The sequence below is a fragment of the Belonocnema kinseyi genome, chromosome 7, assembly GCF_010883055.1.
Source record: "Belonocnema kinseyi isolate 2016_QV_RU_SX_M_011 chromosome 7, B_treatae_v1, whole genome shotgun sequence".
NCBI lineage: Eukaryota > Metazoa > Arthropoda > Insecta > Hymenoptera > Cynipidae > Belonocnema > Belonocnema kinseyi.
Genome location: NC_046663.1, coordinates 145,135,910 through 145,161,226, shown reverse-complemented (window position 1 = coordinate 145,161,226; position 25,317 = coordinate 145,135,910). Strand labels below are relative to the sequence as shown.

The following is a 25,317-nucleotide window of genomic DNA, read 5'->3' as shown; positions in this document are numbered from 1 at the left end:
TGACAATTTTCTCTGCCTAAAATTTTGATGTCGCCAATCTTATTCAAACTCTGTTAGATTGTAAACCATTATAAACCATTTATGGGGTAAAATTTGATTGTAAACCATTATAAACTATTTATGGGGTAAAATTTGACAATTTTCTCTGCCTAAAATTTTGATGTCGCCAATCTTATTCAAACTCTGTTAGATTGTTGTGCTACTTCACCTCTTTAAATTATGTAAAAAGGGCGAATTTAGTACAAAGGTTTGTCAAGATACAGGGGCCCGGATTTTCGAAGATTCACCCCGAACGCTAGCATTTAATTGCAATATAACCAATGATGCAGTTATCCAATTTCACTTTTTATGAAGGTTTAAAATTAAAATCATCATTGTACAGTAACAAAATTATTTCACCTTGATTTTTCATTAAATTTTTTTTTGAGTTTTCATACAAAATGGGCATTTTTTATTTTTTTTTATTGGGCTGGAAAAAGGGATTGATTTCTTCTTTTGAAAAACATATCAAAACGAACATAGGACGGAAAGTATTGATAGAGTTATAGGCGGTCACGCGAGCGCTGTTGTCCCGCACCAACTAGCTACAGCGCTAGTAGGCGTGCTATAGTTTCTCAGTGGTTCTAATAATTGATAAAAATGACTTTAGTGGACGGTTCTGCTTTTATGGTATATATCCGGATAGCTTCTGATCAATCAATTTGCGTCCAATGTTTTGGGGACTTTTTTTGTGTTAATCGTTTTTTCTATCACAATTTGGAATTTTAAAAAGACTCGCAGCATGTGCTACTGCTGAAAACCTTAAAACACGATTTAATTCTGCAAAGACTATATCGGGCACACCAAAATACCATTCTTTTGTTCTCTCTCCATAATCGACTCATACATAATAAATCATACATTTTTCCGAAGAGAAAGATTACAAAGAGATCTCGAAGAGATCCGCACCAAAAAGCACCCCAAATTGTTATAGCCAAAAAGATGAACACCAAAAAACTCCCCAAAACATGGCAGACAAGGGGACTTCTTAGAAACCACCTCTGAATACGATAAACAAGCAGAACCACATATAAAAAGCTTTTATTATTTAATTGTCAACTATCGTTTTTCTACCCCTTGGAAAATGTTACCCCATTTGTACATTGTGTATGATTCATGCGTCTTATATTTTGGATATTTTTTGCAGGCTGTTCCGTATTCCAGAGACTACAAGCGAAAATATGAATATCTCAAATCACAATTAAGAAAACCCGTAAGTACTGTAAACTTTAACGATATCTTACAGAAAGAGCACCTATAACAAGAAGCGATCTTTTAGAAGTAGAAAGAGTATAGTTTTAATTTTAAGTAATTTATTATTTCGTAAGCAAGAAAAAGAAGTTACAAGAGAATAGTTGCATTGAGATGTTGTATTAGCCCACTTCATAAAAGTTGGCGATTGGGGCTGAATGCATACGTTCCAATATAGGAACGTACGCCTTTTAAAAATTTTCCCATTTCTGTCAATGATCTTGTAAAAAGACTTATTTTGACCAGTCTTCCCCTTATAAATCACAGCAACAATCCAAGAAAATAGCTAGAAACACATTGTCCATTTTATCCCAAGTTCGAAGTCAATGAGACACAACAACCACTAGGGTGTAAGCTGAATTTATAGATTTTTTTATTTTTGCAGGATTGAAAGTCTTACCATTTAAATTTTTTTATAGTAAGAACATGAAACACTTGAGAGGATAAATCTTTGTATATGCATATACATCTTTTTGTAATTAATATTAATATAAAATGTAAAGATTAAATTTTTTCGAATAAAGACTTTTTGAAAATTCTAAAAAAAATTATTTGGTTCAGTGTAGAAAAATTTTGAATATGTTTCAAGCCTCTCCGAAAGCAGCTAAACTTTTTTTTTAGCGGAAAATGTAATACATATATATCTACATCCCTTTCTGCCTTGCTCATTGCGAATAGTAATAAATTCGGAATTGTTTACAGCGACATTTCACGCACAACTTCTAATACATTATTATCAATAATAAGCAATAAGTATTGAAATTTAAAAAATTTGAACTCTTAAAACTTACAATTTTTTCATTTGAAGTAATCGAAATTGAACTGCCAATTAAAGCACTCAAAGTGGAATTGCTTTTCATTTTAAACTTCGAAAACGGAATATGAATGAATAAAAAAGTTTGAAAAGACAAAATTCGCCTCTCACCATTTATTAGAACAATTTACATCCTAAATTTTCTTCCATTCAACTTTATAAAAATGTTCCCAAAAAATTACCTCTAGTTAGCATATACAAATTTTTTCGATGTATAAAATGGTTGTGGATCAAATTATCCCAGTGTGTTCTCCGAAGGTTAAGGGGCTGTAACGCTCCTTGAAACATGAGCTTGAGATAGCCCTTTACCGAACGGTTTAAGCTACTGACAGATTATTAGTTCCAAACGCCGCCCCACTGAAGGATTACTAGGTCCAAAAATCATTCTTATTTTTTCATCTAAAACAATAAAATCCATGAAATCTTCAAGTATATGTATTTACTTCGCAAATTGCTATAGTTCTAAATCTTCCTGCACTCAAAATCATAAACAGAGCAACTAAAATCCCATCACTGAGCATAAATAAAGAAGTGAAAGAAGCATAAGATTTACTAACCGAAAAATCAAAGGATAAATATCAACTGGCCTTCGAGAAATTTGACAAATAAACGAAGAATGTTTAAACAGTGATGATCATCATTATCAAAAAACATTCACATCATAGGACATTCTCGCACCATGGCGAATATTTCGAAAATTCAAATAAAATATCGTTCATCACTCGTTGGGTTTACATACGTTTTCACGTGGAATTGAATGATTACAAGGACGACCAAAAAAACCATGGCCCTAATTATTTAAAAAAGATGAAATTCTAGTATTTACGGAGTAACATGAGGCAATTTTTTTTTTAATTTTAGGTCCTGCTTTCGGAGCCCTCAAAATGCCTTTACCACAAATGGTCAACTTTAAACGCTTTCAAAATATCGGAATGATAAGGACAAGAATATTTGTTTCATAAAATGAAATTGCCTAGGATTCAGGTTAACTCTCCGGTATCGGAGTTGACTCTCCGTCAGTGGGTGGTAAAAGACAGCGATGAAGTAACGGACGGTTAAATGTTGTAACTGCCGGTTAGGGATTTGGTGAAAGAAGGCCTAAGAGTGGTTTTTATTGAAGGTAAATGGAAATTGATGATTTTAAAAAGGGATGGTTTATGGAGAGCCCACAATAAATCGAATATACCTGATAATTGGCTTTTGTAACAGCAATAGAAATAATTATCATTATTGTTTATAACACAAAGGTCTATTTTCTGATGTCAAATCAGACGGCAGTTCCATTTAACAGATGACGTCTAGTTAAATTGGTCAAGCGAAAATCCATTGCGATACGGAAATTACTGAGATCAGATAACGTGGACTCCATAAATACTTCTTTTGATGTCAGGGACTTAATTTGGCGCCTGATGATAGGGCCATAGTAGAACGCTTGCTTCACACTTGCATGAGCTATCTGAAAAGTTACGGAATCGATTTTTTGCCTGAGATGAAAGAAAAGGGTCAGCTACTGCTTGTAATTTGTTTGAACTATCTCGGATTGAGGTTTCCATTTTCAGGAGTCCCAGGAGTATTGTCGTTACTTATCACGTCAGAAGATAAATTTCTTCCAGCGCAGTAACGAATCTGTTTATTTTAATTGTTCCCAAATTCATAAACTTTGGCCCATTGTGAATTACTACTCAATTGAAATGCACTCTTTTTTTTTAATTCTGTAGAATTCTTTGGAAGTACGAATTCAATTGAAATCTCTCGAACTTCATAAAGCTGTTTTCAACTCTCTTAAAATATTTAAATTTTACGTTGATTTGTTGTTAATTCTCCGAATTATTTTTAAAAAAATAATTCTTTTTAGCTATTTAAAAATTTATCAACTACGGTCGACTTTGAACTAATACGCAAGTAGGATGCACACATAATTCTTAATTTTGCAGGATATTGTGAATCTATTTAAACCGAATCAAAATATTTTGAATTTATTAAAACTTGATTGAATTCTTTTAAAATCTTAAGAATTGACGATGATTCATTTTAAATTCCTTCAAGTCTATTCAACTATGCAGAATTTTCTCGATTTTTTAGACTTCCCTTGTAATATTTCGAATTCTTATAAGGATGTTAAAGAATTCTTTTAATATATACAGGATATAACTTGATTTATTTTTTATTTTTTGAATTCTCCTTACAAAATGAAATTCTTTTTAACTATTTCCAAATTCTGTAACTTTGTTCGACGGGTGAACTGCTACTGGATTAGTATACAGACGTAAATCTTTAAATTGACTTGAAATCATTTGAACTCGAAAGCATTTGATTTTTTTAAAGTTTTTTTTTAATTTTCTGAAGTATTTAGAATACACTTCTAATTATTTTGAATTCCTTAGAGTTTCTTAAATACTGCAGAATTTTCTTAATTTCTTAGAATTTACAGGTCATTTAATCGTATCTCGCTGGAATACACATGTATCAAAGATTAAAAAATAATTTTTCTTGAGATGCAGTGATAACTTTTAATATACCACCGTAAAAGAAATTTTGATGAAGCCTTTACCAAGAACAACTGATAAAAAATATTTTATTAAATGTAATTTTTCAATAATTTAAGTGATAAATAGATTAAGGGGGTTGAAAGCGTCCATTTTGTTGGATGATTTTCAGGGGCTTATCCTCAGACCAGTACAAATTGGGGGTCATTCACAAAAGACGTGATACGTTAAAGGGGGGGGGGGGTATTTAAAGTTCCTCATAAATGTATCGCATATTTTGTGAATGGCCCCTTAGTAACACTTAAATTGTTAATAATAATTGATAGAAACTAGTTTATTAAATTAATTTTTTAAATAATAAATTATTGAGTTTGATAAAAAAGAAATTCAATGAACATTTAAAAATATAATTTATTACAAAATATAACTGAACGTAATAATGCTTCCATTTTTGTTATAATTAAAAATTCTAGCTTTCCACTCATTTTTCTTGTCGTGGTTTAATATCCCAGTCAAATACCATGATCTTATCTCTCTGGTGTCTGATGATTAGTGGAACATCTTTCAATGACTCCGGCAATAATTTTTGCAAGAAACTTGCGTAAATTTGTTCTGACAATGTAAAAAAAATTCTAAGAAAGGCAACTGAGAATATGTAGAATTGGACGAGGTGGAAATGTGAACATAATTTAAATTGTTTGAGTGTAAGAAAAAAATTTATAAGTTGGAGTCTGAAAGAAAGGAAAAAGAAAAATTTACAACATGAGTGAAATACTTGCATCTAAGACCTCGGAAGCAAACAGGCAACGATCACTTTGTTTCCAACCAAACCGGACTAGAATTTAAGTTTCCATCTGTGCTGGAAACCGCGTGTGAACGTCGATTCATATATACACAAGATTTTTGATAGAAATTTTAGGTCTTCATCATTAATTCCATGCGTAGAATTCCATTCTTCTGGCATGTACACCTACAAATTGCAATTAGATTTCTTTGAAATATTTTACACACCATGTTCCAATTTCTTGCTTTTCGTGTAGTGATACGAATGAAGTTTTTCCACCTTGATGATTTTGTGACCTGTGGACCAAGAAATGTCCAGTTCTCGAGAATTTTCGCGTCTGTATATCGTAGGGTTTTGGTAGATGTAGCCCAGGACAAACTCTATATTCCGATGCGCCTGTCCGTCTTATCCTGCAGGCAGCCCATGTTCCAGACCGCGTTCAGGAACCAAGTGACGATTTTGCATAATTCTCCAATTCAAGTGGGTGAAGACTCGCGGTTTTGGATGATTTTCGCGATTGGGGTATCGTTTAGCATACACTGGAGATGCTTCTGCTCCATTACTCAGACACACCTTGTAAATAAGGTGTATTTCGGTAAGCTCCTGATATCCCTACCGATAGAAATCTCAGAGTATATGTTAAAGATTCTCAAGGCTCTGAGAAGCTTTGAGAAATTCTCTGCAGGCACTCAGGTAGAAATATTTTAAATTTCAGGTAGCTCGTTTAAATCTTATGAAGGCTTTAAAATGTCTTTTCCGAAATGAGGATAAAAATACGATCATAAATAACAAGCAGAAAGGCTATAATTGAAATAAGAATTCCATCATAAATAACAAGCAGAGAGGCTATCTCAGTAGAGATAGGCCAAAAAAGACAACATTTTTTAATTTAACTCGAAAATTGTATATTAGTAAATAAGTTATAATTATAAATACGTATAATGAGAAAATTCATCAATTAAAACAATTCTTAATAATTTGAAGCAAAATTTAAATGGGAGAGTCCGATTAGCGACTGCCAACTACTGTAAATAACTCCGCCCGCCCGGTACGTATTGAATACAAAAGATCCATTATATGACCGTCGCATCACTCTTAAAGGGATCTCTAAAAGAACCTTGAAAAGGACCCAAATCGCTCTGGCTATCTCTGAGACTAAATCATTCAAAACGAGCCTGCAGATAGTCGCCAGATAGAGCCTGCAGATAGTCGCGAAAAAAATCTTATTTTAAATAGCGCAAAAGAATCTAACCTATATAAAAGATTGGCAGAAGGAATCAAATAAACACAAATTGTCCAAATAAATCCGTGAAGGAGGGCGAGTTTTTGGAATTTTTTTTTTAATTCGGGTAGGATAGAAAGAGATAGGAGAGGGTGAGGTGAGGCTAAAGGTCAGTTAACAGGGTAGAATCATGTCGGTTATGCGCAGTCCACAGCGAGATTTCGGAAGAAGGCAGAGTGAGTTAAGTGAGAAGAGTTAAACAAATATGGATAGCGATAGCAAAGAGAGAGAAGGCAGCGGTGTAGATGAGGCAAGAAGTGAGCGAATTGCAGATGAGACATTCACTACGCCTTTGCATCCCGCACCATCAGCGGAATCGAGACGAGGAAAGGGGCATAGGCGCGGGAGGCCCACTAACTTTGAAAGGCTGGGATCGAAATTGGGAAGCCCGGGGTCGCGGGATTTGTTGCACAGGTGACAACAGTCGGCGAGCGCGATTAACAGCGAGAGCATCAATAGCGAAGGCGGAAAAACGGGGGATGATAACAGGTGAAGAGGGCAGGTGGGCGAAGATGCTGAGAGGCTCAATGTCGTTAAAAAGGTAAAGACAAAAAAAAAGAATGCCGGAGAGAAATAGAGATGAAGAGGATATATTTATAAAGTTAGAAGCCCTTATAAAAGAATTTAAAGAGGAGACTTGCGGAAGATTGAATGAGACATGCAGAAAACTGAATGATATGAAAAGACAAGGGTAAGAGGTATAGAAAACAGGCAGAAAGAGAATGAGGAACTTAGGAAAAGTGACATGAAACTGCTAGAAGAGAGGGTGAGCAATTTAGAACTAAGGAATGAGTCTAGGGTGGGAGTGAAAGGAAGTATGGAAAAAGGAAGGAGTGTGAGGTGGTAAAGCACGAGCAGAATGAATGGTGGCGCTTGAGACTGATGGAGGTTGAAAGAAGAATGGAAGGGGAAGAGAGAGCGAAAAGGAAGAAGAACATAATAGTGAAGGGTCTGAAAGGGGGCAGTGAAAGGGCAGGGGAAGAAATTAGAGAGGTGATGAGAGACATCGGCGCGCAAGTCAGAGCGGAAGGGATAATAAGGCTAGGAGGGAATAAAGAGGGCAAAAAAGTTACGTTTTTAGTGAACTTGGGGAGTGAGCAGCACAAATATAAAGTTATAGAGAAAAAGAAGTTGTCGAAAGGAAGAAATGAAAGAATCGAAGAAGATCTGACGTAGCGGGAAAGGAGAAGAAAGTGGCTAATCGAGCGAAAGGCATGGACTGAGAGGTGTAAAAGTAATAGGGTAAGAATTGGCAGAGATGGCATATGGGTCAACGGAGAGATATGGATTTGGGACGATGAAGTAGAAGAACTGAGGGAGGGTAGGAAATTGGTCGTGAATGAAGGGAACAAAGAGCATGAAAAGGGGAATGCAAAGGCCATGGAGGGGGGGGGGTAAACGGAAAGAGGACCTGAATGAAAGGAAGAAAGGAGATAAGCACAAAAAGAGCGACGTGCAAGTAGCGCCCTGGAACATGTCAGGGCTCAAAAACAAGGGCAAAGGATTTTGCGGAGAAGTGCAGAAATGGGATGTGATAACGGTGAGTGAGACGTGAGTGGATGAGAAAGAATGGAAATGCTCGAAAATAATATTACCTAAAGAGTATGAGTGGAAGATGCAAGAAGCAAGAAAGGAGTATGTGAAAGGGAGAGGAATGGGTGGCATGATGCCAGGGTTAAGAATAGAACTGGTTTTGGAGGAAGAAACGCGTGAGTATATAGAAGAAAAGGATTGAACAATGATTAGGAGAATACAATTAGTAAAAGTTATTGTGGATGTAGTATGCGTGTACAGAAGAAGAGAAGAGGAAGGATGGACAACCATAAGGAAATGGACAGAGGAGAAAGAGGAGAGGCTGGTCCTAATAGGAGGGGATTTAAATGCATGGACCGGGGAACATGGGAGAGACATATGGGATAGGGAAAAGGAGGTGTTTATAAGAAAATTGTAACAATGGGAAACGGATCGGGAGGTTAGGAGGCTACTTGAAATACTGGGAGTGGCTGGATGATTTATTTGTAAGGCTGATGGTTAGAATAACAATGGGCAACGTGATAGGCTCAGAACACTTTCCGGTAATTGCGACAATGAGATGTGGTAGTTCAAAAGGCAGCAGGGGGAAGAGGAAAGAAAATAGAGAAAATAAAGTGAAAATGGCCATTCGGGGCGAGGAAAAGTTGAGGGAATTTAGAGAAAAAATAGAAAAGGAGGAGGTAGGGGGTCGGGAAGAGGAAGGAGTTGACACACTGCTGGAAAAACTTAAAGGAGACGGTAGATAAAGTAATGGTAGAGGTGCGACCGACGAAAGAAGAAGAAGGGTTTAGGAGAGGCTGGTGGGACCATGAATGCAGGGAAAGTAAAGATAAGATAAAGGAGAGTGTAAGGAAATGGAAGAAAGGGGAAATCTAAGAAAAGGAGAACACCACAGGAGAAAGAGGGACCATGAAAGAATGATAAAGGAGAAAAGACAGAAAAAGAAAGAAAGGTATAAGGAAGAAGTAGAGAAGGCGGTAAAAGAAGGGAGAGGATGGGAAGTGATAAATAGGGAAACAGGAGGAAGGAAGGGTATAAATGATGAAATAAGAATGAAAGAGTGGACGAAGGACTTCAAGGGGCTGTTAGGAGGAGTGGAATATAGGGTAAAGGGAGAAGGAAGAATAGTGGGCGATGGTGACGAGGAAATTGAAAACGAGATTAGTAGGGATGAGGTGAATCAGGCGATAGCAAGATTGAAAAGAAACAAGGCAACAGGGGAAGATAGCTTGGAAAACGAAGCACTGAAATATGGAGGATTAGGGGTTAGGGTATAGAATTGAAGGATTTGCAACAAGGTATGGAAAGGAGAAGGGCGGCAGGGGGAGTGGAAGACAGGGCTGGTAGTACCGTTGATTAAGTAAGAAGGCAAAAAGGTGGAGGAATATAGAGGTATCACACTCATGTCCATGGGATATAAAATGTATGCGGAAGTGCTTAGAAGGAGGTTGGAAAGACAGGTGAAAGAGAAGGGAAGTATACCACACAACCAAACGGGTTTTTGAAAAGGGATGGGAACCATAGAGAACGTCTACGTGCTCACTTATCTAGTCAATAAGAACCTAGGGCGGAAGAAAGGGAAGCTAGTCGCATTGTTCGAGACTTTAAGGCAGCATTTGACTCAGTTAACAGGAGGATCTTACGGGCAGCCATGAACGAGAGAGGAGTGGACGAAGATTTAATAGAGAGGTTGAAAGAAATATTTTTGGATACTAAGATAATGGTGAAGATAGAAGATAAGAAAGGTGAGGAGTTCTGGACAGGAATGGGGCTCAGGCAAGGGTGTCCTTTGAACTAACTTCTATTTAGTATTCTTCTCGCAGATTTAGAGGAGAAGTTGAAGATGAAAGGGAAAGAAGGGACAATATTAGGAACGGGCAAACTGTATTCACTAGCATATACAGATGACGTAGTGCTTCTAGCGGATGATGAAAGAGGTATGAATTTTGTTGATGAGAGTGTTCGAAGTGGGACGATGGTCGTGGAGGCTAAAGCGTCGGCTTTGGACCCACTCCGTCGGCTTGCGGGTTCGATTCCCGCCTCGCACTCTGGAAGAGCCTCGGCGGCCCATCCACTGACACTAGCCTAGCAAGGGAGCTATTCATCTCCGGAGAATCGTGGGACCGGTACCTCTAGAGAAAAAGGTTCTCTAAGTACTTAAAGCTGTTGCTCTTGGTGGTTCGGAACCCACCTTAAACTGTGGGACCCCCTCCCACCACTAAGTAAATGTGTAGGGGTGTGTAAAGGAATAGGGAAGAAGGTGCAAGAAAAATGTAAACCCTTAGGGGACTCATTAGAATTTGCCATACCAATAAATGTGAACAAGACCAAGATGATGTGTTTCAGGAATAAAAGGGGTAGATTAGAGTACGAATGGAAAATAAATGGCGTGGTGGTAGAGTTCGTTGATGAACTTAGTACTTAGGATTTTGGTTCGAAACGAGAGGGGGAAGCGAGCTGCAGGTGAGAAAGAGATTGGAATGCGCGAGTAAAGTAATGGGACAAGTTTGAGATATAGGAAAAAGAAGGTTCAAGAATGACTGGAGGATGAGAGTGTGGATGTTTAATGAGAGGATGTGTTTTATTCTGGTCATACGGTCTAATATAAATAAAAATGGATTCAGATGTCAATGAATCTTTATTCGTCAATTTTAATTTATATAACTAACGTACGTTTCAACCTAGTTGCAGATCTTCTTCAAGGTAATACATCACATAATCTAAATTTTTTTAAGAATGTGTAATACATTTGAAAGAATTAACAAATTTTATTTTTTTTAAATTGTATTGTGTATAAATTTACCTATACAATTTTCATATTAAAATCCAAAACAAGACAGTTGTGTTTAAAGTTGATTTTAAAATGTAGGTAATATTATTTAATTTGGAGCCTATTTTAATTTTGAGGCTTCAAATTTTGAAGTTTTTATATGTTTGTCTTATATATTAGAAAAAGTACATTTCAAATTATGTATACAAACAAAACATTTAAGCTTCTGACAATTAGCAAAATGGGCTCACTCCAGAATTATGCTCCGTTGTGAGGAATAAAGCACAATTGAAATGTCTTGTTTTGGATTTTAATATCAAAATTGTACTGTTAAATTTATACACAATACAATTTTTTAAAAATAAAATTTGTTAATTCTTTCAAATGAATTACATATTGTTAACAAAATTTAGATTAGATGATGTATTACCTTGAAGCAGACCTGCAACTAGGTTGAAACGTACGTTGGTTATATCAATTAAAATTGACGAATAAAGATTCATTGACATCTGAATCCATTTTTATTCATATTGGACCATATGACCAGAATAAAACAGATCCTCTCATTAATGATATTAATGGTCGAAGAAATTTCACAGTGTGGATAAACTCCAATCACTGAATTCTTAATAGTGTGGATGTTTGATGTATTAGTATGATCAGTGTTAAGCTATGGTCTGAAAATCTGGGGATGGAAAGAACATAAGAGAATTCAAAGTTTCCATGAGAGATTTTTGAGATGGGTGTTGGGAGTAAGTTGGAGTTGCCCAGGATATATGCTGAGGGAAGAAATAGGACGAGAAAAAATGGTGGTGAGGCAAGTGAAAAGAGCCTGGAACTTCGAAGAGAAACTGAGAAGGGAAGACGGAAGCAAAATTACACAAGCGTATGTCCGCGAGGTCATGTATAAAGAGGGCAGGGGTAATTTTGGGCGTTCAAAATGGGAGGAGGAGAGATATGAAATAAGGCGTGATTGTGGTATACATGAGAGGGAGGAATTGATGAAGAAACTAGAAGATCTGAGAGAGATAGAGAGAGCTAGTTGCACAGGATAGCAGAAAAAAGCCAAAAAATGACTCCGAAGGAAGGAGAATTACGAAGTAGTGTGGCGAACTAGAGTCAAAATTTGAATTTGATAATGGTAAGAGAAAATGGAAGCCCAGGGAAAAGTCGCAAGCGTTTAGGAATAAGAATAATGATTTAAGACTGTATGAAGCGAATAGTTCATAAGATAGTATAAGGCTTGTTTATAAAAATACTTGTAATGGTTATGTAAAGACTCTCGAACACGCAAAAGGGAGAGAGTATAAACAAATAAAGAAGACTTTTACTTTCCTTCACAGATAATTTGATTATGAAATAACACTTTTCTGCTAGGAAATGGGAATAACTAAAAAAAAAGTTGATATAAAAGTTATGAACTTTTTTTACGCTTGATCTATTTCAATTCGTTCAGATCAATCGGTGTTTTACTTATAAGTAACGCGCTTATAAATTTGTACACTGAGAAGATACGTTTTTCTACCCGCCTTAACGTTATTATAAATTGAATTATATTAGAAATGTAATTTAATAAATGAGTTTTCAGCAGTTATTATCAATTTCGATGGAACTACTTTTTGGTGTAGTTATTTCTTCAGTTCGTTATACGAATTTTCATTTTTCTAATTAATAATAGATGAATTTTAATACGCTGACCAATCTTTGCATATCAATAATTTTCCATCAACGGTGAAGGTTTAGAAAACATCAGGAGCAAAAGCAATAATACCATTATAGTTATTTTACAAACACATACAAAAATCAAACAGTCATATTCTTAAACTATCCTATGTTTAAAAGAATTGTATACTTATCGACAAACTTCTGCAGAATACAGAATAATTTAAGGAATTTCCAATAATTTAACGTATATTCACATAATATCGTTCATTCAGTTTTGGGCATGAAGAAGCTCTGCTCGCGATGGGTGCCGCGTTTGCTCACAGTGGGCCAAAAACGAATTCGTGTGACACATGGCATAATATTCGTGGACTATCTTGAAAAAGGTAAAACCATAACCGTATTCACCAGACCTGGCCTCCAGCGACTATTACTTGTTCCCTAACCTGAAGAGATGACTCACCGGTATGCGTTTTTACTCAAATAAAACCGACTTTGGCCAAAAAAACGTCTCCGTGTTTCATTTTTCAGGGACTTATCAGGCTGACTAGTAGTTGTAATGCGGGCAGGGAGCCCCATATGGAGCTTTCCTGGCGCTCAAGCTATAAAGCCTTTTGTGCCACACCCTAAGCTGTCGCTATCAGTAGTTTACCCTAGACCTCTTAAAGAATCCCAGCAAGTCAGTCACCGATAGCATTGTAGCTTCCTCAGGTTCCATAAAATAGGACCGAAGGGTTTGATGCCTGAACCTTGCTAACGCCGGGCACTGGCATATTTCATGCAAGGATGCTTCATCATCCTTGCCACATCTCCTGCACTCCGTAGTGGGGTTAAACTCCATTTTGTGCATATGGTAGTTTAAGTGGTTGTGCCCAGTGAGCATCTGAACCACTGTCCTTACGTCTTTCTTTGGCAAGCCCAAGATTTCCCTAGCTCTGTCCTTTCTGCACGTAAAGCCCAGGATAGACTTCGTCTGTCGGCAACCTTGGACCTGCTTCCAGTATTCTCGGTGCCTAGTGCGGATCCAGCTATTTGTGGCAAGACCGATGCAGCAAGACGCTGGATCATGTACCAGTTCCGGCCCTATGTCTTCACATGCCACACCCCTTCTTGCCAAATGGTCTGCTTTCTCGTTGCCCTTAATCACTGTATGGCCAGTGACCCATATGAGAGCCACTTTATTCTTTTCTGCAAGTCGATTTAATGCCTGTTTGCAATTCCAAGCCAGTTCAGATGTTATATCTGGTTTTCCCAATGCAGTTAGTGTCGCTTGGATGTCTGAACAGATCGTAATCTATCTCCCAGCCGCTTTTTCCTCTAATAATATCCCAGCACTTCGAAGAACAGCAAGGAGCTCCGCCTGAAACACAGTAGCATGTCTTCCAAGCGGGACTACCACTTCCCTCCTCCTCTCACTGTCATAAATCCCCGCTCCTGTCCCTCCCTCCCCCCTTGAGCCATCCGTATACCAGATTACCCCTTGGATGAGTGGGTTACCATTTTCTTTCCACGCATCCCTACTTGGGATGTAGACGCGGAAAGCCCTGGTGAAGTCGAAACGTTTTGTTGTTCTATCCTGCCTCATCTCAAGAATCGGCAGTGAGCTGATTTCACTCGGGAGCCTAGTGTGTCTAGTCCCCCGAGTCCATCTGTTCACTCTCACCAGGAGGCCCATCGCGTGTGCTGTTTTTGCAGTTGTCGCAAGGTGAAAACGTTCTTCGCAGAACATGAAGCCTATCGCTGCTGTAGGCGTAGTCCTTATTGCTCCTGCTAGACCCATAAACGCTAGCGTTTGCAATCCTCGCAGCCGGTCCTGCATCGTTTTGAGTACTACCCGTGGCCACCGGACCACAATCGCATGAAGGAGCCGTGGTTTAAGAACCGCAGAGTAGAACCATGCAAGCATTTTGGGCCCTATTCCCCACGTCAAGCCAAAAGCTCTTCTACATATCCAGAAAGTCATTGGGTCTCCAGGTGCTTTGCCCAGCTCAGTCTGCTATCTAGGATGACTCCCAGATACTTAACCGAGTTTCAGATTGTCAGCCTCCCACCACAGAAAACAGGAGCGTCAACCTTCGGCATCTTGTAATTCTTCGTGAAAATGACCATTTTGGTCTTTTCCGGATACACCGAGAGCCCTGAGCTATCGCACCAGAGCTCCACGATGCGCATCCTACCTTTTAAGGCCCATCAAGGTTTCCAGATGAATGCCCCTAACTAGGATTACAAAGTCATCCGCATATCCCTGAGTCTCCTGTGGCGTAACATACCTCCTATCCAGCTTACCAGATGGTTTGGTACACCACACCTCAAGTCTCCCGACAGGTGACTTCTGGAGGGGTATTACTGAAAACACCCTTTATATCCAAGAACGTTCCCACAGCATACTCTTTTTGTTTCAACTGCTGCTCCTATTTTGCCACAACAGCATGGAGTGCCGTCTCTATCGAGTAGCCTGCCTGAAAGGCATGCTGCCCTCTGTCTAGCGGTGAGGCCAAAAGTACCTTATCCCTGATGTATCTCTCGACCAACTTCTCCAGCGTCTTTAAAATAAAAGACGTCAGGCTGATCGGTCTGAAGTCCTTTGCAGCAGTTTAACTTTCCCTCCCGGGCATGTGAATAAAGGCCACTGTACCATCCTTCCATGCCGATGGCACATGTTTTAGGGCGATACTTGCCCTAAATAGATTCATCAGAGGAGAGATGACAAATTCCAGGCCTTTTTGTAAAAGCACTAGGTAGTGGCCATCCGCCCCTGGTGATTTAAAAGGGCAGATGGACCCCACAGCCCATTCCACCTTTTTGCTGTCTACAAACTTTAAGGCAAATCTCCAGTCGAACTTCCTCAACTCTTGGTCCCAGTCTTCCTCCTCTAGGTCGGTTTGAATTCGCTGAAAACCCGGGAAGTGAACTTCCATCAGACGGTTCAGCGTTGCTTCTTCGTCTTCGGCAAACTCGCCATTTTCGAGCTTAATGAGCCTAAGGCGAGCTTCCGGGTTTTTCGCTAGGATTTTGTGGAGCCTTGCTGCTTCTGGAATATCCTTCGATTCCTCATAAAAGCCCCTCCAATCTTCCTACTTATATCTCCTTATATTTTTGTCGTAATCATACTGAGTCGTTTTATAGATGTCCTAATCTAAAGGCAACTTTGTTCTGTCTGCCCTATTGCACAGCGCTCTTGTATTTTTGCGGAGCTTTTCCAAGGTGCGTATTCCACCATTCTGCTCTTTTCCTAGACTTAACTGTGCTTTGTCGGACAATTGTTTTCATATGATGTAGTCAGAGCCCTTCGCAGGAAATCCGCGGCGTGCTCAATCTCATCAATACTGCCATAGTTTGTAGGAAATTCCACTAGCCTTCCTCTGAGTTCGTCTTTATATGAGTTCCAGAGCGTATTTCTAGGGTTTCTGACTTTTGAAAACACTGGTTTACCTGAAACAGGATATATTTGTGGTCCGAGAGAGACTCCTTTATTAGAGACTCCGGTCCACACACAACAGCAGAGGAATTCTGTACTTTTGGCAGTGCTGAATTAGAATCTCTACCTCTCTGGGAGGCGGGGATCCATCCGCATCGCCATGGAAATACGCTGAGGCAATTGTAACCTCTAGTCTTTCCCCACTTCCACCCCTGAGCCTCACCTCGATAACAGTAAGATCCCTGGAACAAAACTTAGGCACCAAAATCGCATTAATACCCTTGACAGCTATGCATGTCGTTGGCGCTTTCTCGAGCGGCCCCTTATAAATCGAGCTACACCCTGACAGGCCGCTAATCCTTTCCCTGTATAACCAGGTTCTTGGAATAGGGCGAGTCCTGTCTGCATCACTGACATGCGTCTAGCTGAAACCGCCGAGACGCCTCTGTTGTGTTGCAAATTAATCTGCATCATTGAGATTCCCGTCTCAGCCATTGAACGACTAAGCCGGGGTATCCCCAGACGCTACAGGTCCCACTGAGGAGCCCTGTTGGGTCACCCTGAAGGTGACCCTACCTGCCCCCAAATAGAGCCCGTTCTCTGGAGCCGTCCTCTCTCCGTCCTCAGAGTCGGATTTCGGAAGCTCAGGCGCTCCAGAACGGCCGTCGGATTCTTTGGTTTTCCGTGGATCAGAATGGTCGCTCTGCGGTACCTTTGCAGACATTCCGTCCTCCTGAGCTCCAGGTTTAGTCCCTTTTTGAGCCTAAACCTTGGAGTTCTCAAATCTAACCAGTCCCTCGACCAAACATCCGCGGCCTCGACCACAATGGCCCCCCACCCGATGCAACAACAACTCTCACCAGGGCGTTATTGGCCATCTGCGCGAAAGTAAGGCCCTGTATGTCCAGAGCCTTCCGTTTCTGCTTCCTATTTGGGGGGGGGGGGGTATCTCTGGAGCCCCTGTTCCTCTTGCCCATAATATGAGCCTGAGTAGTTGCTCCAGGTGCAGCCTCGTTGTCTTGGCTGTTGCTTGAGAGACGCGCATTGCGCGTCTTCTTCTTTTGAGCACCGCTACGGTTCTTCCTCCTCACGAAGAGCTCCATTAGCTCTTTTTCTATCGTGACGTCAGGATTGACGTCAGCCTCATCTTTTCTCGCGGTTTCCAGTGGATTGCCCCCTACCCAGCCTTCCACTTTCTGCAGTGGGTTGAAAGAGAGTCCCGGAACGAGTCCCTCATTGTTTTAAAATTATCTTGGTCTTTGTTCATAAAAATTCCACGAACAGCTAAGGAATTAGAAAATACCCTCTGCTGAGCCCCGCATGCAGAGGGCAGGTCTAAATATTATGGGATTCGACCTGGTGTCCCAAAGTCCACATTCAGACAACTCCTTTGTGACCCCCGCCTGTCCGCCTCTGCTGAGGGGGGCAGGCCGGGGTGTTCAAGGATTTGTTAACCCTGGTGCCATGCAGGCCTCGACACGGCGATCACATCTTGGCTTCGAGGGCGTGAAAACTCGCGCTCTCGATATTCCAGAGGGTTTTGTCTGTACCCCTTGGAAGAACCGCTCCTTAGTTTAGATCCCACTGATCGGAGTCCGTCAGATCCCTCGAGGAGCTGCACCTCGCGACACAGTTTCTCTGGTTCACCTATTTCGGACTATAGTCCGGTAAGACCCGTAAGCCCTCCCACCAACTGCAAGATCTCGCGATCCTTAGGAAGAAACCCTTAAACCAAACTTTTTAATAAAAAGAAAATTATCGGCGTTATAGCATTTTCAAAATTTGAAAAAAAATGAAAATTTGAAACCAAACGACGCATGATTTACAAAAAGTCAATAGAAGAAAATCTTTGATTTTTGAGAGCTCTAAAAGAAATTAACAGATTTTTGAATTTTTTCGAAAAATTGAAAATTCAAATTTTGCTTGCACAAAAAATAATTAAAAACAAAAAATTCCATTTTGTGGTCAAATTCTGCAAGCTACTAAAAAAGTTGAAGAGTCAAAAATTATGCACCCAAAATAGAGTGAAAAAATTCACTATTCATTATTTTTAGATTTGTTTATATAAACTCTGTACAATAACTACGGAGGAAAATTAATGAAAAATAAAGAATAAACATATAAATGATAGATTAGGTATGCTTTATTTTGTACTGTCCAAATTAGAAGTTGTGAACCGAGACACAAAGTTTACACGTAATCAGTGTGAATGAAGCGCAATGACTGACTGCAACAGGCAAGGTTTGAAAATACGCGTCCCTTAGTTTAATTTTCAAATCGGTCTTTAACTGATGTCATAATTTTTTGGTGTCAGCAGGCCACTGTAAAATGTTGATGGTAGAAATCGATTCGCCTGAAATGCGTACTAATATTATAAAGATAAATCTTTGGAAATAGGTACAGGACTAGGATCTGGCTAAACAATTGTTTCCATTTTATCATTAGATTCGCACGTAGTTTCAATATCAATCAGATTCAGAATTTCGAACTTGAAAATCGAAACGTAAAAAATGGTTCCGATTTCAATTTCAATTTTAAGGCAAACAACGCACAATATGAAAAAAAGTCACGAGAAGAAAAACGTTACTTTTTAAAGGTCCTACAAGATTGTCATAACTTTTGGAATCTTCTTGAAAATTCGAAAATTAAAATGTCTAACGCATAAAAAAGAATTAATTATCACATTCTCATCATAATGAAAGTTATTAACGTCTACTGTCGTCGTTGATGATTATAAGGGTGTAAAAAAGGAAAGGTCGAGTTTGTTAAACACCTATTTTGAATAAAAATTCAAAAAGTTAGAGCATTTTCAAAATGCCCTAGGCACGTTAAAACTTGCGGCTGAAGCAAGCAGCGGGCACAGGGCGCGATAAGGATGTACACGCGTGGCGGGGACATTATTATATATTAGTATTATTTAAACTGGTTTAGTGGAATATTTATCAATATTGGATAATTAAATTTTAATTACATAAACAAATTACATTTGTTTAAAATGTTTTTTTTTAATTCGTCTAACTGGCATTTTAGTGTCGTTAGTAAGATGAATTTATCTCAAAATATTTTCTGACTGTTCTTATTCTTTACTCATAATGTGTCCCTTAAGGGACACTTCCATTCCTTAAAATCTTTCCACCAACATATTTTTCATAAAATCTATCCTTACTATTGAGTTATTTATAAATATTTACATTAAATCTTATGTCTAGATCCTTATTTATATTTCCTGTGATAGGGCATTCCAGGGCGTGTTAGCGAATGAGTGAGCGAACGATCGAAAATAAGTGTGCAAGCGAGAGAGGGACAGGGCCAGAACGGAAACGCATCTTAGTCTACTTGTGCTATTACATAACCATTATTCACAAATTTTTATACTTATAATCTAAGTAACTTCCGTTTCCTTTCACTTCTCTTGTACCTCCATCTTGCCCATTTTTTCACATGCATTCTTTTATTCTTTATCATTCGCTCCAATAGCACCCTCCAACTGCTTCATCCATTCTTCCCTTAATCCCCGCCTAGGATATTTACCACATTCTCTTACCAGCTTCTTTTCTCTTCCGTTTCTCTCTGACAACCTTCTCATATATGCTCCCATGTTTCCTCCTCTCATTCACATATTCTGTACTTTCTGTGCTCTTCTTTCCCAACACATCAACTGTCTTGCCTCGTATCCCAATCTAAATCTTGCTATTCTGGTCCACCTTCTCTGTCGACATCGCTTTTTTAATACTTTAGTACTTCTTCCTTTTTTATCATCTTATACCATTTATGATATTTTGATTCCTTGATCATCCCCCAACTTTCTATACATTTGTTCATAAATAATTTGATTAAATATCTGAAAATTAATGAACAAATATTAATTAATATTTCACTAGACCAATAGAGATAATTTACAGTAAAAAAAGGATTTTTCGAAAAAAAAATCATTTAAACAAATTCCATTGGTTCTAATAGTTAAAAATTAATTAACCAGCATTAATAAATATTCCACTAGACCAATATAAATAATTTTAAGCAGAAAAGACGGGAATAAAGTGCTCAAAAGGTCGATATCATGAAGACTTACATTTTCTGAAACCCTGAAAATGTATTCCAAGAACTAAATAAAGTGATTTTTCCTCCATGCATTTTTCATGGGAATCTGTGTCAACACCGGGACCTGTTAAAATCAAAATAAATAAAAAATTATAGAATTTATTTTTTTGAAGTTGCAATAAACCAGATGTTTACGTTTCCAAGAAGTTGAAATAAACAAGGTTTGACTGTTATAAAGACTCACCCCTGGTGTTAGAATCCTAACTGCCCCAAGTCGAATGATGTGCGTTAATATCCACCAAATTTCGCCATTCCTCAGGTGGTGGGTCCTGGAAGACAAATGGCAGGTACGCCGATCAAATAACCATCGGTTAGTTTCTCCATCCTAAATGTGCTCAATATTTATTGCCAGCAAGTCTTTAGAACAGAATCTTGTTAATCCGAAAATGTTAATATTGCCTCTGACATATACTGTTGTCTTAAGTGTTTCTATGGAACTGTAATAAATGAATGGAAAGGGAACACCTATTGCCATTTGAACCTCTAGTTGTCTCCTTCGCCTTTTCCGAATGTAACTTTACTTTTCTAGATGATCTTCATATTGATCCTCTTCATCCCGTAGTAAGGCCTCAAGTCGATTTTGTTGAGACTCTCGACCACTGCCGGCTCTGCAGCTATTATAGGTGTGATAGCTAGAAAACTTGCCTTGAAATCGATAACCTTTCATCCTTTTAAATACTGTTGTTACGTACGAGATAAAAATTTTCATTCATAAGAATTTTTCAAGGACCTGTGATTTGCATAATGTACCGGAGGTTGGAGCTTCTAAATTAATTCGATTCAGAAAGGAATTAAAATGAACAAAAAATATTACATAATTGACTCACCCTAACTTATGTCTATCATCACACTACATTCGCTAAAGTGAAGAAAGGAGTGAGCAGCATTCAATAGCTCGCTTTTTGCATAAAATGGAACTTTTTGGCTTCAAATCTTTTCCCAGGACCGTTGCAATTCGTAAAGAACTGTCTTGGGCCAGATTCGCCGTTTGTATTCTGGATACACTAAGCGGGTTTGCAGTATCGACACATCCTTCAAAGTAGGAAAAGATCTCTGCTAGGTTTTGAACTTAAGTAGTTACGCGTCTGTACGTATTTATGTCACACAAATTCGTGTTCTGTCTTCCATTGATTAAAGAAAGTGTTTAACGTGTGTCCAGGAATCTGCCTAGGAGTGTCCATTTAATTTGTTAAAATATGTCTGATGTCTTCAGTCGATGCCGTCCCGTGTCATCTGAATTTGAAAAAAAAAAAACGTGTGTCCATTGGTGTCGTTTTCAGCGCGACATCCGTCGTTATCTAATAAGAAATAAGGGGTCGGATCCAGACCGTCCGTCGAGTGCAGGCGGACAGAAGGAACCGTATTTTTTCCAAAATTCCTAAGTACTCTCAGTCGGTACAAGAAGTGGTAAAGAACTGCTATGAGATTTTTGAGTGGGTCTGATTTGAAGACCGACTTGTTGATATTTCATTGTTTCCGAATTAGCTTATATATTTTAATAGTTTGTAAAAAAATATGCAATGGATATAGTTGTGAATAGGTACTCGCGTTTCATAATAAATGTATGAGTGCTCACCTTGCCGCCATTCTTATCGTCGTTGTCGCTCGTTCCTTCTCTCTTATTCGCATACAAATTATACATCTGCTATCCTACTCTAACTCATAAGCATTGGTGAATGAATGTTTACGTCAGTTTACAATGATAAAAATTATATTGCGTGTATCTTCCTGGTAAGTTTATTTTAATTTCGAACAGATTGAAGGTATGTGATACTTCGCCGTGTTGTAAATTGGGTTCAGCTCCCCCAGGTCTTTTCCGCAAAAATTAAAATGTTAAAAAACTGAATTTGGAGATTTTATAAAATAGTATAATGGACATCGCCGAATTCTTTTTTGAGAGATAATAGGAGAAAAAAATTATTCTGCTAAATAAAAACTTTACATTTGCGCACTATTTTGAGGTCAGGATCGATTTTTAGCTGTCTGTCATTCCGATAATGTCGGTCTCTGTCTTACCAATGCTTTCAATAGCCACTTCGAAATCATTTATGAAATAAACTTTTTCAATTGCCTACAATCATGGTTAATTCCCGGACATAAGTTACTACGTTTTTTTTGTCCCAAATTCTCGGCAAAAATATTGTGTAGGATGTAATTAAACCTGATGAGAATTATACCACACATAACCTAAAAATTCACACACATTTATTAATGTTTGCAATACCAAATTTTTTCTAATTATTCTACAAACGAAGAGTTCGGGGACGCCGGTTAGCTTTTTCGCTATCATTTCCCACATTTTTAAGACCAAATCTTTATTATTCTAGGAAAAAAATGGGGGAACCTAAACTGGTAAAATCGACAATTTTCTAAGTATCACATCTATCACATCTAATAAATATTTCAAAAGAATAATTGAACATCTATTAAAGAATTAGGTAGATTACTTATGAATTCTAAGAAATAGTGTGAGTTCTGCAGAATTCAAAAGACTTGAAGGAATTGAACATAATTTAACCTGAATTCTAAAGATTTTAAGAGAATTAAAAATGTACTAAAGAAATTACAACATTTTTATTGAATTTCAAGTTTTATACAGAATACTGCAAAATTTAAAAAATTCTGCATCCTAATCCAAAAGTAGTTCACCCGTCAAGCAAAGTGTATGAATTTCACAACATTTACCTCACGCTACGTGCCCCTTCTTTGTGTACAGGCATCACCTATCACCTTTAGTTCTATTTTTGGTTTTAATCGTAAAAAAGAGCATTAAACACATAAAAAACTTAATTTTTTGAAACTCTACACACGAGACGACAAAAAAAGAAATTAAAAGACAAAGTCTGTGATAAGAATTTGCCCACCCAGCGGGCAGGTTTTTTACTGTTAATGATGTTTTTTATGATTAAAGTCAAAACTGTACATTTTATCAAAAAGTGATTGACAACAATTTTCTAGACCTTTTTCAAATGCACAATTTTTGTCTATTCATCTTTAACCGTATTTTGCATATTTTGCTGAAAAATATAATTGTTGGATTTTTAATTATTTTGTATGCTGTCAAAATCTGACTTTTAGATTTTACAAGAAAATTGAAAAAGTTGTTAGGATAATCTTGTAGGGCATCCAAAAGGCAACATTTTTATGTTCTAGACTTTTTTCATATCGTGCATTATATGGCTTAAAATGTTCATTTTCGTGTTTTTTGGGATTTTGTAAACGATATACCTCTAGTAAATTTTACTTTCATCAAAAAAAGTCATTAGGATAAATTGTTTGAATTTTTGAATACTATGAATAACCGTAAATAGAATTTTTGAATTTTGAAAAAAAAGGTGTCGAAAATATTTAAAATGTGCCCACTTTTTTAATTTTCAACCAAAATGGCTGGCTAACGAACTTGACCTTTAGTTTAGGACACTAAACGAGTGCACTAAAGGAAAATCTAATAGATTAATTGTTTTAAAAGTTATTGTGGAAACATACAGACATACAGGCATACAGATATAAATTTGAATCCTAACCCAGTAGCAGGTTACCCATCGGCGAAAGTTGACGCATTTCCAAATAGTCAAAAACAATTCACGTTTTTTTAAAGAATTAAGATAATTAACAATAATTTAACGCGAATTCTGAAGATTTAAAAAAAATTTAATGAAAAAAATGTTTAACATTTTAATAAGATTCAAAATTTATCTGCTATATCATCAGAGATTGTACCTTACCGACAGTAGATAAACCCTCCAAACCATGAAGGCAGAAAATTCACACAATATCGATCAAGTTAAGAATCTTCAATAACAGAAAAATGCTTAACGTCTTAATAAGACTAGATGGAAAATAATATTTTTAAATTGAAATTATTTTTTGAAAAAAAGATCCTACTCCATCTTTACTCCATTGAGAATCGAACCCCAAAACTTCTGATTTCCGGTCAGGTGCTTTTCCAATTAAGCTATTAGAGGGATCAGAATAAGAACTCTTAATTCAAGAACATAACGCCAATTTTTAGCTAGGTGTTAATGGTACAAGTAATTATTAAATTTTTTTTAATATATCCGCGTTATGTTCTTGAATTAAGAGTTCCTAATTTGATCCCTCTAATAGCTTAATTGGAAAAGCACCTGGCCGGAAATCAGAAGTTTAGTGGTTCGATTCCCAATGGTGTGAAGATGGAGTAGGATCTTTTTTTTAAGAAATAATTTAAATTCCTGTTGAAATCCGATGGGCTCATATTTTTTCTTTAATTAAGCATGTCGCAGATAAAATCTTGGCTCATCGAAATTCGGTGCATGGAAAAAATGGAAATGTAGGCTGGGTTCACGAGAATTTGGTAAGCGTAGAACAAGTAGTTTCAGTAAGCCTGAACAATCCTATCATTTAATATCTTATCAGTGTGTTCAGACAAGTGATTGGCCTGTAATTTTTCGGGTCAGCTAAGTTGCCTATTTTCGACTTGAGTTTTGTGCGCCCTTCCACCAACCACTCCGGAATTGGTTCAGGTGCCTCGATCTATTCGGCATCTTCAAATCGCTTGTTTTGACGATCAGACTCGTGCTTTACTCCATGAAACTGACCGCTAGCTCCCTGGTTACATTTGTAAGATTCGCTGGTAAGTTTATACGTTCTAGTCAGTGTTTTTAACATCAACTGAGATTTACTTTCGTAATTTTCCATACATCGATCCTCGTGGAGCTAGCTTGGGCTCTTCTTTCTCCACAAAGCTCATCTCAACCCCGAATTTAATGTACTGATGGTCGCTCCCAAAGAAGTGCTCCGGTTCCCACCTAATCGTCATGTCTACTACTTTACCGCACCTGCTGCAGGTCTATTCGATGTCCCACTTGAGTGCCTTCGCATTGAAATCGCCAGCTAGGATGTTGTCTTTATCCATCTTTCTGATGCAATCCTCCAGGCACTCATTTTTTCGGCAAAACTGAGCGATTGACTCGTTGGGTGAGAGGTAGATACTAACTGAAGTGGTGTTACCGCTTCTGAACCACCTGTAGTCAACAAATTTGCCAGTATCACGCACAAAAACATGGATGTATTCGAATCCATATTGCCGCACTCCCAGCAGTGCTCACATTATGGAAAAAGTATACATTTCAACACTGACTCGCCGCTCGTCGGTGTGTAGAAGAAGAAGGCGATGTTGCGCGCGCAGGCTTCTCTCT

General features: G+C 38.0%; 1 protein-coding gene across 3 annotated transcripts in view; it reads left to right on the top strand.

Annotated features, from left to right (window-relative positions):
• The window catches only part of LOC117175964 (E3 ubiquitin-protein ligase Nedd-4), a 398,451-nt gene that overhangs the window by 273,718 nt on the left and 99,416 nt on the right, over positions 1-25,317 (top strand). For all 3 annotated transcript variants that reach the window (XM_033365849.1, XM_033365848.1, XM_033365850.1), the window contains exon 10: positions 1,187-1,252. In XM_033365849.1, the coding sequence (XP_033221740.1) occupies positions 1,187-1,252 (66 nt within the window). The remainder of the gene's footprint in view (positions 1-1,186; positions 1,253-25,317) is intronic.